General features: G+C 41.2%; 2 protein-coding genes across 2 annotated transcripts; one reads left to right on the forward strand and one right to left on the reverse strand.

The window, feature by feature from the left end:
• The first annotated feature begins 826 nt into the window (after positions 1-826).
• LOC308403209 (E3 ubiquitin-protein ligase TRIM35-like) lies at positions 827-4580 on the forward strand. The gene is made up of 4 exons (XM_080892473.1): positions 827-1870; positions 3036-3180; positions 3253-3442; positions 3518-4580. The coding sequence occupies exons 1-4, from the start codon at positions 909-911 to the stop codon at positions 3670-3672; spliced, it is 1452 nt and encodes a 483-aa protein (XP_080748599.1). The 5' UTR covers positions 827-908; the 3' UTR covers positions 3673-4580.
• Positions 4581-6552: 1972 nt separating this feature from the next.
• Positions 6553-12723, reverse strand: LOC308402253 (uncharacterized protein). Its single transcript, XM_080890940.1, has 3 exons — positions 12587-12723; positions 10986-12500; positions 6553-8818 (listed from the first exon to the last, which is right to left on the reverse strand). Exons 2-3 carry the CDS (start codon positions 12481-12483, stop codon positions 7434-7436), a joined length of 2883 nt encoding a protein of 960 aa, XP_080747066.1. The 5' UTR covers positions 12484-12500; positions 12587-12723; the 3' UTR covers positions 6553-7433.
• Positions 12724-12779: the final 56 nt, after the last annotated feature.

Genomic DNA, 12779 nt, shown 5'->3' on the forward strand with positions numbered 1-12779 from the left:
TTAGTATTTTTGGACCAATCACAAATTAAGTACGTACTTTAAAATATCCTTTCCACCCAGAGCTAAAGAAATCCCTGCATAATGACCTTCATCTATCCAGTGCCATTTAAAGGTAAAGACTTAGTTTACAAGAAGCACATTATTGTACTTTAAAGGTAAGAGCAGAAAATCTCATTGTTTCGGGTATTATGGAAATTGCTTGGTGAGTGGTGTTTTTATTTCCCTCTTCTATTAAAAACCCATCTGTGCCTGTTGGAGCTAATGTTTGATGTGATAGTGGGGGGGCCTTAATATAAAAAATAAAGACCCACCCACCTTCACTTGATGGCAAAGGTAATTAACTATACACATTTCAGAAATCTTGGTTCTTTGTTAGGAAATAATTGAAGCATGTTTCTGCCTTTATATTGTTTGACAATTTGTGTAACACATCTTATGCAGTGATTGTTGTTACTTACATGGCAACCACAGTTCTATTGTGCCTAAGGATCGTCTCAAACTGCTAAAGCAATATTTGTGGAAAAAAAATAACAGCTGTGTTAAAGGCATCATGAACAAGTTTGAAGCAAACTCACTGCCAGGAATGTCAAGTTTTAGTTTTCTAACTTTCTCCCACATTGGATGTACTATTAACGAGCTCTGATCAACTGACAGTACCTCGCAATCACTGTTAAACATTAAATAAGTGACACATCTACCATCTAAATATTTTTCGCAGTTGTTGGTTAACAAAACGCACCTTTGTTCTCGTTAAACTGCAATCTGTAGCTGGTTATCCAAACCAGAAATTTCTTCTTCCTCTGAGAAAAGCACAAGCAGTGCGAGAGAGAAGCTTCAGCTTAAAGACCGAAGACCGACACAGAGACGACGACAAGGAAAACCTGTGTTTTCAGCTTCTCTGAGAAAAGATGTCTTTCCAGTCCGAGGAGGATCTTTCCTGCCCCGTCTGCCATGATATCTTTAGGGATCCCATTTTCCTGTCATGCAGCCACAGCTTCTGCAAGATGTGTCTGAAGGACTGGTGGGCACAGAAGCTGGAACAGCAGTGCCCAGTCTGTAAGAATATATCTGAACAGAGTGACCCACCCTGTAACTTGGTCCTAAAGAACCACGCTGAGGCCTACTTGCAGGAGAGAGATCAGAGTGCTTCAGTGGAGTCTGAGGTTTTGTGCAGTCTGCACTTTGAGAAACTCAAACTCTTTTGTCTGGACCATCAGGAGCCAGCCTGTGTCATCTGTCGTGATTCGAGAGCACACGTCGACCACAAGTTCAAACCCATTGATGAGGCTGTGCAGGATCACAAGAAAGCGCTTCAGAAATCTCTGGAACCATTACAGGACAAACTGAAGGTCTTACAAAAAGTGCAAGAAAACTTTGATATAACACAGCAACGCATAAAATTCCAAGATCAACACACAGAGAAACAAATCAAGGAGCAGTTTAAGAAGTTTCACCAGTTTCTACACGAGGAAGAGAAGGTCAGGCTCACCGCTTTGAAGAAGGAAGAGCAAGAGAAGAGTCAGAAGATGAAGGAGAAGACTGCGGCTTTGAGCAGAGAGATGCCATCTCTTTTACAAACAATAGGAGCTGCAGAGGAAGTGCTGAGAGCTGAAGATGTCTCATTCCTGCAGAACTACAGCGCTACACTGAAAAGTGTCAAGCAGTATTCCTCAACGGATGATCCACCGCTGGTCTCAGAAGCTCTTATAGATATGGCTAAGCACCTGGGAAACCTGACTTACAACATCTGGAACAAGATGAAGGGGGTGGTTTTTTACGCTCCTGGGACTCCAAACGCTGGTCATCCAGAACGCTCCGTCTCCGAAGATCTGACCAGTGAGAGGCACCAGTCTCCTGACAAGCCAGAAAGGTATCCAATTTTTCTGTCTACAGGAATTCCCACTAAAGGGTGTGGTGGACTCCAGTAAGGTCAATATTCCTGAGAATACTAACAAAAAATCTACTGGGTTTGGGATTTAGGAGAAAAATACAAATGACTGATAGTGTTAGGATACTATTATTACCTGCTTTGATGACTTAATTCTCACTGGGTTTAATCTGATGTGGGCCATCTGATGATCTACGTTTTGGGCCTTTTTTAGTATTGGATGAAGTACATAGTCCTGTCTTTTCTTCTTTGTACATTTTATTTTGAGGTGGGTTAAAATTCACTTTCTTTTTTTTATTCAGCACCTTTCAAAATTAGACACAGTAAAAAGTTCAGCATCAGAATCTTTTTGTGTGTGATAATGAATAACTAATTTAGAGGTTGTGCTTCTGATTTGTCTATTCAACGATCAAATGAAGGCGACAGTGCAAAGGTAAAACCCTCTTAACAGGAAGAACCTTCCTGCAGAACCAGGCTCAGGGAGGGGCAGCCATCTGGTGTGACTGGGTATGGGTAAGGGGAGGAAGACGGGACAAAAGACATGCTGTGGGAGAGAGCCAGAGATTAATAATAACTAATGATTAGATGTAGAGCGGGGTATAAACACAAGGTGAGTGAAGAAGAAACACGTAGACCTATTGGAGCGTAACTAAGGGAGGATTCAGGGTCACCTGATCACACCCTAACCATAAGCTTTGCCAAAAACAAAGTTTTATGCCCAATCTTAAAAGTAGAGAGGGTTTCTGTTTACCCAGTCCAATCTGAGAGCTGGCTCCACAGAGGTGGTGCCTGAAAGCTGAAGGGTCTGCCTCCAACTCTACTTATATTATTCTGGGAACAACAAGTAAGCCTGCGATGTGAGAGTAAAGTACTCTAATGGGGTGATATGGTACTATCAGGTCTTTAAGGTAAGATGAACACTGATTATTTGGGACCGTGTATGTGAGGAGATGGATTTTAAATAATATTCTGGATTTAAACGGACACCAGTAAAGAAATATCTCTTGCCAGTTGGCATAAACTGGTCAGATGGTTGTAGCTAAAATATCTGGGCATTTTCATATCTGGTTGCTGCTGTGGTTCATACTGTTGTGCCCTGAGAATCAGGAGTCTGTGCTGATTGTCTCTGATCTTTCGGTCTCTTCAGGTTTTGGATTCTGTCCACTTACGATGCCAGCAAAGTACGAGCCAGCGGCCCTGGGCTGACTAGCAGTGTCTCTGCCACATTTCCCGCTGAGTTTAACATTGACGCTAAAGATGCTGGCCAGGGTGAACTGAGCGTGCTCGTCGTGGTCTGTATCAGACACACTTATATACATACGGTAAAACAGATATCACTTTAACTTCCATTCCTTCCTCTTCAGGACCAGGGTGGTAAAGATAAGCAGGCCAGCATCCATGACAACGGGGACGGTACATACCGGGTATCATACGTCCCCAACCGTGACGGCTGGTACACCATCATTATAAAATATGGAGGTGATGACATCCCAGCATCACCCTACAGAGTCCATGCCACATCAGCTGGTGCTGCCAGCATGTCTGCATTGAGTGGTATGTGACACAGTCTGACATCAAGCATCTCATCTTTTTACCAATTTGATTTATTTATAATGTGTCCTCCCCCAGGTCCTGACATGCATCCCACTTTGGCTTTTGGTGAGGAGATGTTTTTGTATCCCATTTCAGTGGCAGCACCGTTGGAAGAACACAGCCCTCATTTGTCGCACATTGTTGGGTTATATGGACTGCAGCAAGATCTGCAAAGTCCGCAATGGCCATGAAGCCCGCTAAAGCCAGAAGTGATTAACTGCTAAAGGGAATAGTCTGACTTTTACTTTAGAAAGACTTAAATTATTCCCATTAGTAACACAATTAAATCAATTAGCTAATGTAGTTATGAGACTAATCATTAAAGATTATATTGCTATATGAATGTTATTAAAAATGGGAAATGGTTGAATTTTTAAAAAATGATAATAACTTTATAAGGCATCTTTCTAAAGAAAGTTACAAGAGACAAAAGTAAAAGGAGATACAAATGAGTAATAAAGAGAATGAAAAATCAGCCAATTAAAGCTAATATAAAAAATAAATTACATTTAAAATGATCACTGAGACAAGATAATTTAAATAATTATGAAAGACAACAAATGCTCAAAGTGGAGGTGTGGAGGCACAGGAAAAGCCTGAAAGAGATACTGTTCCAAAGACAGGATTGTGGGATAGCAGAGCCTCGGCTGAGGACCTCAGGTTACGACCTGCTCGTACGATGTGAGGACATTTGAAATATACAGTGGCATGAGCCCAGATTGGACAGCAACATCAAATAAAATCTATTTTAGAAATTGATAGGTAGCCATTAATAAGTGTTGCTGTGAGTGTGTTGGACGCATCAGAACCAGTCATGATTATTCTGTCTTTTGCCCATTTAGCTGCAGGAAGTTCTATGGCATCCAGCGTTTAATTTATGGATACAGTACATTGAGTTTGGAAATGGTTCTAAAATTATCCCACAGAGTCTAGAGAGGGTATTTTCAAAAGAGGTTTTATGAGGTTTTTTTTAAGTATTTAGCTACAATCTGTTAATTCTGTTGTTGTACATTTTATCCTACTTGTGCTCAAGCCTCTGTAATACAAACATGTCACGCTTGCCAAATGTTTTCTTGCATCTTGTTCTTTAAATATCGAATCCCAAATAAAGAAAATCTCTAAAGAAATCTCCTACAAAATGATCTTCATCCATCCAGTGCATTTTAGAGTTTAACATTTGATTTAGAGCAATGAATGTGTTTCCTGTGCAGTTTATGGAAAGATCATCACACTGCTTCACACTCACACACTGGTACTCTGGAAACAAGTGTCTATGGGTGATGTTTGACAGATATTCATTAGTCCATCTCCTCCCGACTTCCTCTGACATACTGAACTCTGTGCCACGTTTTCCCAGCATGCAGATCTTTTGGGACAAATTTTCCTGGTTGAAGTGTGGGGTGGGGGGACAGAGGTAAACTGTTTGAGGTAATATGGCTCTAGGCCTCTGAAATCATCTGAAATCATGGAGGCAAGGTGGTAAGTGTATGGGTTTTTAAAAAAATAAAATAAATGACATAACATTAATTACCTATAAAACTGTGTTTTATAGCAATCAGTAGATCTGCAGACATATATGAGATCAAGGAACAAACATTCAGACAGACTGAATATTTCACTGAGTTTACCATCTGGTACAGTACATTGTTTACCCCAACAAAATTTGTCCCTTGACAAATGACTCAATATTTGTAAGTCCTCTTTGAAGGCATCGTTTTGTGCTAGTTTAATAAGCACAAGGTCAGTTGTCAGTGTTCCTGTCATGGACATTTATGGGTTTTGCTGTTTTGTCTTTTTTGGCTAGTTGCTGAATTCCCTGGATTTGCTGCTGTATGCCATTGTGGAAATGTTTACGTTTGTCAGAATTTTTTTTCTCTTTCATTACTTTTGTTTGTGGTCCTTGTTTCATGGCCTGGGGTCAGTTTACCCACTGTTTTTTGAGTTTGTTTGGACCAAAATTAATACTGTAACCATAAAAAAATAATTAAACTATAAATATTTTCAAATAATATAACTAAGCAGATCCACTCAGAAAACAAACCAAAAATCAAACTGAATTAATTTTTTTTTGGATGGAATTCAAATAAAAGCCAATTAGAAAATACAAAACTGTAATAACTCTGCTGAGAACAAAGTTCTTCAAATATCCACTTCCACCCAAAACAAGGATACAACAAAATCATGAATGTTTTCCATCCTTCACGTGCATTTTGAAGATTAAGATTTGGGTTTGAGAACAGTGAAGTGATACTAAAAAAGGAGAACATCTCTTGTTTCATGCTGTCATACCTAGCTTTTGTGGAAATGGTTCACTAAGTGGTTAACCCGTGGAAGTGTCTTTGCTGATGAATGATTGCAATCCGACCGAGCGTGGCATGATCGGCGACATGGCCGTCTCCTGTGATTTATAAAAGACTTAGAATAGCAGGTTTAAGTTTCCCATGCCTGGTGACAGGCACCAGAATGACTCCATCAATCATTCCAGTATTTTTAACTATGTTTCACATGTTAGCGAGAACATGGGGCGATCGTGGCTCAAGAGTTGGGAGGTCGCCTTGTAATCGGAAGGTTGTCGGTTTGAGCCCCGGCTTGGACAGTCTCGGTCGTTGTGTCCTTGGGCGAGACACTTCACCCGTTGCCTTCTGGTGGTGGTCAGAGGGCCCGGTGGCACCAGTGTCCGGCAGCCTCGCCTCTGTCAGTGCGCCCCAGGGTGGCTGTGGCTACAATGTAGCTTGCCATCATCAATGTGTGTGTGATTGGGTAGATGACTGGTTGTGTAAAGCGCTTTGGGGTCCTTAGGGACTAGTAAAGCGCTATACAAATACAGGCCATTTACCATTTATCATAGGGAAAATTAACATTAAATTACCAACCAATCAGCACATTAAAGATAACAGTGATAACACAAACCTCTGGTCCTGTAGTCACGGAGATGTGATTTGATGTTACTGGATGGAACAGAATAACTAACTTGAAGAAAACTAAATAAAATATCCAGCTAATTTTTTCAGGTTTAGTCCCACTTAATCCAGTTTGTCAACAAAACCAACCGAGCAGGTATTGGTGCAAATGTTTATTGAGAATAGGATGTCTACATGATAACTTGTGTTATAAAACCTATTACATCATCAGTTTTCCCCTGATAAATCATCCATATTACAGTGCAGGAAACCAAAACAAATACAAGCTGCACTCAAATGACAACACCTGGAACTAACAGGAACTGAAATAGAAAGAAACATTCAGAAGGAAATGAAAACGAAATGCATTGTTGGGAAAACATTTCAACATAAGAGAAATAAAGAGCTGACTCGCTATAGTGTAAAGTATTTTAGTAGCCACATATTGGATAACTGAATTCAAACATAAAAACAGACAGACCTCATACATTTAGTAGATAACATATCTGTTGACCTCCTAAAATGAAAACTGTTTAACTGGAGCAATCCACATAAATGCCAGATAATCTGTTACTTACACAAACACATCATTTTATACATTCAAGCATTAAAGCTGAGATTATCACTTCTCTTTTGTATGATTACCAAAGTGTCTCATAAACAACACAAAAGAAGGATTCATCATATTGGACTGAAATTCAATTTCAGTTGAGACTCGTTACAATCAGTCGCCCCAAGGTTTTTTAGGTTGTAACAGTTGGTATCACAGAATTTAAAAGCCACCTTACATATGGTTATAAAGCTATAAAACACCGTCCTCTGAAAAGGATTTGTACCCCAAATCTATATAAACAAACTGCCCCATTAGACTAAGCTGAATCATTTCTCTACAGTTAAATAGTATTAATATGAGATAAATGTGTCATAACTGTGAAGTGTATTTATTTATTTTAAACAAGGATAGTTTTATCATGTGAGCTCTCTAACTAGTTGTCATGCAATTTGTGTGTTTATTTCCACCACTTCTGGCTTCATGGCTATAAACTACCACTCTACTTCACTGATGCGGGCAACATCTTCAGTGGGAGTTTACTCAGATTACTTACGTATGGAAACATCTTCTCAGTGAAAGTGTGTGTGAAGGTGTGTATTTGTGTTTTGGTGTCAGGATCAGAGAATGACACCTTCCCCCTGTTCCAGTCCAGCTGAACTCTGACCTTCTTGACCGCCTTTAAAAAAAGAACGATGGAAGACTCTGGCAGGGAGCGCACGGTGTATTCACCTTTATAAAACCCTAGCCTCCATAATCCAGATTGCGGCTCTCCCTTCCTTTTGACAGACTCTGCTAACACACCGACTTTCCAGTCTGTGCTGTTTCCAACTTCAACATCCCAGCTGTGAGTGCCTGAATAAAAGCCCTCGGAGGCCATAGCAATCGGGTAGAAGTCAAACCTCTCTGGATTGTCGGGAAGCTGCCGTTTCTCACTGACGCTCACACCGGTCAGATCTTCAGAGATGAGGAGATTTGGCTGGGCAGAGTTTGGGTCCAGAATCACAGGAGAGTAGGAGACCATCTTCTTCATCTTGTTCCAGATGTTGTAACCCAGGTTGCCCAGGTGTTTGGCCACATCTATCAGAGCTTCTGAGACCAGCTGTGGGTCATCCAGCTGGGGGTACAGCTGGACCATGTTCATTGTACCCTTGTAGTCCTGCAGAAAAGCGACGTTTTCAGCTTTCAGCTCCTCCTCTGCAGCTCTGATTGTGGCCGAAAGAGCTGCCATCTCTCTGCTCAGAGCAGCAATCTTCTCCTTCATCTGCTGACTCTTCTCTTGCTCTTCTATATTCAGAACAGCCAGCCTGGTCTTCTCTTCCTCATCTAGAAACATGCGAAACTTCTTAAACTGCTCCTTGATCTGCTTCTCTGTTTGTTGAGCCTGGGTCTTAATGTGTTGCTCTGTTATATCAAAGTTTCCCTTCGCTTTTTGTAAGACCTTCAGTTTGTCCTGTAATGGTTTTAGGGATTTCTGAAGCTCTTCCTTGTGATCCTGCGCGGCCTCATCGATGGGCCAGAACTTGTGGTCGACGTGTGCTCTCGAATCACGACAGATGACACAGGCTGGCTCCTGATGGTCCAGACAAAAGAGTTTGAGTTTCTCAAAGTGCAGACAGCACAGAACCTCAGACCCTGCCGAAGCGCTCTGATTTTTCTTTTTTAAGTAGGCCTCAGCGAGGTTCTTTAGGACCAAGTTACAGGGTGGGTCACTCTGCTCTGACATTTTCTTACAGACTGGGCACTGCTGTTCCAGCTTCTGTGCCCAGCAGTTCTTCAAACAAGTCTTGCAGAAGCTGTGGCTGCATGACAGGAAAACAGGATCCCTAAAGATGTTATGGCAGACGGGACAGGAAAGATCCTCCTCGGACTGGAAAGACATCTTTTCTCAGAGAGAAGCTGAAAATGCACCGAACAGAATTGTATAACAGGAAGGCGGCCAGGTTTACTTTCACTTTTGGTTTGTGTTATAAACATAATATTTCGTCTCCTTAGAAGGGAACAAATGAACTCTTACCTTAACTATACTAGTTTCGCCTTGTTTTCCTTTCTCTGTTTTGATTTTAACCTTGAGATAAATTTCTCACCCAGACAACGCTTTTGTTTTTCTCAGAGGAAGAACGCCCAGGCTTCCTTTTTTGTTTTGTTTTTTTACCCATAGCTGAAAGAGCGTAGTCAGGTGGGCGGAGTTTTGTCAGAAAGGAGACAAAGGTGTGACCTGTTTTAAAGTGCTCCTAAACTATTCCCATTTTAAAGCTTTTTCAGCAGTACAGTAGTTCAGACATGGAAACAGACAAAAAATAAACTCAACAATAACAACAGCTGTCTTAATTAAAGATTGTGGAGGTATGTAAAGACTACAGGAGAGGCCTCAATATGTCTCACTCCAACTTTATTAACGGCTTCACTAGAACTCCGTATACAAAAAGCGCCAAACCTCCACCCCATCACTTCCCTTAACCTTGGGTGTGAGTGGAGCCACCTGGTGGTCCGACCCCCCACCCCAAACACACGTGAACGAGGCTGGTGTAGGCGGGCAGGACAGGCAGTCGGTTGGAGGGTGCTCCTGGGGGAAAACCAGAGTCCATTCACCCCGTGGCAGGAGGGCGGCCAGAAGAAGAAAAGGATGAGGAGGGGCTCTAACTGATAATGAACATAACTACAGGCTTGGAGGTCCTAAAAGTCAGGTATAAAAGGAACGGTTTGGGGGTTTAGAACACATTTTGTGTAATTATAACAATGTGATTTATGACCCTGTTACACAGACATTCAGTGTAATACAATCAATTCACTGATCTTAATGTTCTCAGGTAGGATGGCTCAAAATACTTGTAACAATCAGAGTAACAAAATGAGTATTAAAACAAGAAAAAAGAAGAAAAACCAACAAAAATGTTTTAATTATTCAGCTGTGAGGTCATTTTTTAATAAAAGAGATTTGTTGCATATTTAGTCTTTTAGGGACTCATCATGTGAACATGAGTCATACTTTCAGCTTTTTGAATAAAAGGCAGTTTTATTTTCTATTGCAGCCCCAAATGTAATATTATCAGACAAGATTACTTTGTACTTTGAAAGTCTGTATGGATTTATTTACACATTTCAACTAAATGTTGAATTTGGGGGTTTTACCTTAAGAGCTAAAAAAGATCATTTTTTGACATTTGAAACATTTACATCTTCAAAAACTCTGAGGCCAAATGTACAACACTGAATTGTTTACACCGAGTCAAACCTGCTTCATCAAAGGGGTTCAGTGTTCCTTTGGGTCAAAGGGTCCACTGATTTATCCGTGTTCACCTCTTTAAGTTCACTTTGTGTTTGTCTCCACCTAGTGGTCGATGAGAATTACTGCAAATCAGTTCAATCATTTACCTTCTACCAGACAAAAGCTCTTCTCAATACTCAGTTAAAATGCAACAGAGTAACCAGAGAAAAAATGAATTCAAAATGAAATATATTTACCGTTTAGAAGATAACAAACAGCTGCAAATATTGTTAGTTTGATAAAAAATAGTCTACTTCATGTGTTGCAGCCAGTGTTTTTGACAGTCACAACCTCATAATACAACCTTTTGTTTGTACTTATAGTGTCTAAGTGATCTGTCTCTGTATGACACTAAGGTGTTATACAAGTTTGTGTATGCACCATAAAATAGGGCTGTGTAATCCTGTGTTCCTTTTTATTCTGTTGTACTTACCTTTCTTTATCGCTGTGGCCACTTTCACTGACAGCTGCAGCCAATCCCTCTGTGCTTGACTAATTGAACTGGACCTAACTACTCTGTGCTCTTAGTGCCTTTTTAGCATTTTAATAGAATTAGCTATCAGATCATTTTCAGTGCAGAACAAAATATCATTTGTTTTATGGATTTTATGGTCCAATTTTGTTGAGCTAGTATTTCTTTTTAGTTTGTTGTTTATCAGCTTTAATTAGCAGGAAAGAACTGCTTTGCGCAGTTTTTGCAGTTTGCAACCAACCTAGTATTTTATAGGTTTTAGGGTTTTTTTTACACTTGAAGGGAAAACATTGGTATGTGGCTATAGTGTCAGTCATCATCATCATCATCATCATCATCATCAACATCATGAATAACATCGTCGTCATCAAGAATGCCATTAACTGTTTCACCACCTTGATCGTGATCTCCTTCACTATCAGAGTCTGCACTGTCATGAGACACTCGTGGTAATATCTTCAATGGCAGTTCGTTCTTGGTGTAAACAAATGGAAAAAGTTTCTGAGTGAAAGTGTGTGTGAAGGTGTAAATGTTGATGTCAGGATCAGAGAATGACAGCTTCCCGCTTTTCCAGTCCAGGCAAACTCGGATCCTCTGGAGCTTTTTCTTTGGATGAAAGGAGGACGAATCTAGTGGGGAACGTATGAAATAACTACCCTTACTGAACCACACAGCCCACAATCGACACTTAAAGTCTGTTTGTCCCTTTCTTTTAGTTGATTCTTCAGCCACACCAACTAGCCAGTTTGGACTGTCTCCAACTTCAACATCCCAGCTGTGAGTCCCTGAGTCGAAACACTCTGAGCCCAGGACGATCGGATAGCCATCAAACCTCTCTGGATTGTCAGGAAGCTGCTGCCTCTCTCCAAGGCTCACACTGGTCAGATCTTCAGATATGGAGAGGTGTGATTCAGCTGTGTTTGGATCCAGGATCACAGGGGAGTAGGAGACCATTTTCTTCATCTTGTTCCAGACGTTGTAGGTCAGGTTGCCCAGGTGTTTGGCCACATCTATCAGAGCTCCTGACACCAGCTGTGGATCATCCAGCTGGGGGCACTGCTGGACTCTGCTCACTGCAGCCTTGTAGTTCTGCAGGAAAGCAATGTCTCGTGCTCTCAGCTCCTCCTCTGTGGCTCTGATTGTTTCTGAGAGACTTGCTATCTCTCTGCTCAGAGCTGCAATCATTTCACTCATACTCGCACTCTTCTCCTCCTCTTCCTCTCTCAGAGCAGTGATCCTGGCCTCCTCTTCCTCTTGCAGAAACTGGTGAAGCTTCTTAAACTGCTCCTTGATCTGCCTCTTTGCGTGAAAGGCCTGAACCTTAATGTGTTCTGCTGTTTGAACAAAGTTTCCTTTAACTCGTTCAAAGGCCTTCAGTTTGTCCTGTAAGGGTTTCAGTGAGATCTGGAGCTCCTTTCTGTGATCCTGCGCAGCCTCATCGATGGGTCTGAATCTGTGGTTGCTGTGAGTTTTTGAGTCTCTGCAGATGAGACACGCTGGCTCCTGATGGTCCAGACAGAAGAGTTTGAGTTTCTCCGAGTGCAGACCGCAGAGCGACTCGGACTCTGCTGAAGCACTCTGATTTGTCTCCAGCAAGAAGTTCTCACACAGGTTCTTTAACACCAAGTTACAGGGTGGGTTTTTCTTTTTAGATGCACTCTTACAAACAGGACACTGGCGTATTTCTTTCTTTCTCCACCATCTTTTCAGGCAGTTTCTACAAAAGCTGTGGCTGCACGACAGAACAACAGGGTCTCTGAATATGTCTCGACAAACGGGGCAGGACAGCTCTTCTTGGATTCCAGACGACATTTTATCTGTGACTGACGCTGTTAACAAACCACACAAACAGGAAGTTAGAAACTTACTAATCTATAGAAGGTACTTCCACATTTTTAGGGCTCTAAAAACTCACGTAAACGAGGTGAAGTAATCCCAAATCTCTTCTCCTTCTGTGGGTTTTGTCTTCTGGTGAATAATATTGAATTTTTTTTTACAGAGTTTGAAGTTTCCCCTCAGTTGAAAAAGATCTGCTTCCTCTTTTTAGTAACGTAAGTCAGGAAACACGTGGAGCGCGCTCATACGTCAGAGGTGCTACATCACTTTAA

The sequence above is a fragment of the Rhamphochromis sp. 'chilingali' genome (assembly GCF_963969265.1).
Source record: "Rhamphochromis sp. 'chilingali' genome assembly, chromosome: 9".
Taxonomy (NCBI): Eukaryota; Metazoa; Chordata; class Actinopteri; order Cichliformes; family Cichlidae; genus Rhamphochromis; species Rhamphochromis sp. 'chilingali'.

Excerpts from the sequence above, each read along its gene's own strand:
- LOC308402253 (XM_080890940.1), bottom strand. The coding sequence starts at position 12,483 with ATGTCGTCTGGAATCCAAGAAGAGCTGTCCTGCCCCGTTTGTCGAGAC. Across the intron at positions 8,819-10,985 it reads TGATGATGATGATGATGATG|AAAAGATGTCTTTCCAGTCC; the intron begins ACTGACACTATA and ends CTTCTCTCTGAG.
- LOC308403209 (XM_080892473.1), top strand. The coding sequence starts at position 909 with ATGTCTTTCCAGTCCGAGGAGGATCTTTCCTGCCCCGTCTGCCATGAT. Across the intron at positions 1,871-3,035 it reads TCTCCTGACAAGCCAGAAAG|GTTTTGGATTCTGTCCACTT; the intron begins GTATCCAATTTT and ends CGGTCTCTTCAG. Across the intron at positions 3,181-3,252 it reads AACTGAGCGTGCTCGTCGTG|GACCAGGGTGGTAAAGATAA; the intron begins GTCTGTATCAGA and ends CTTCCTCTTCAG.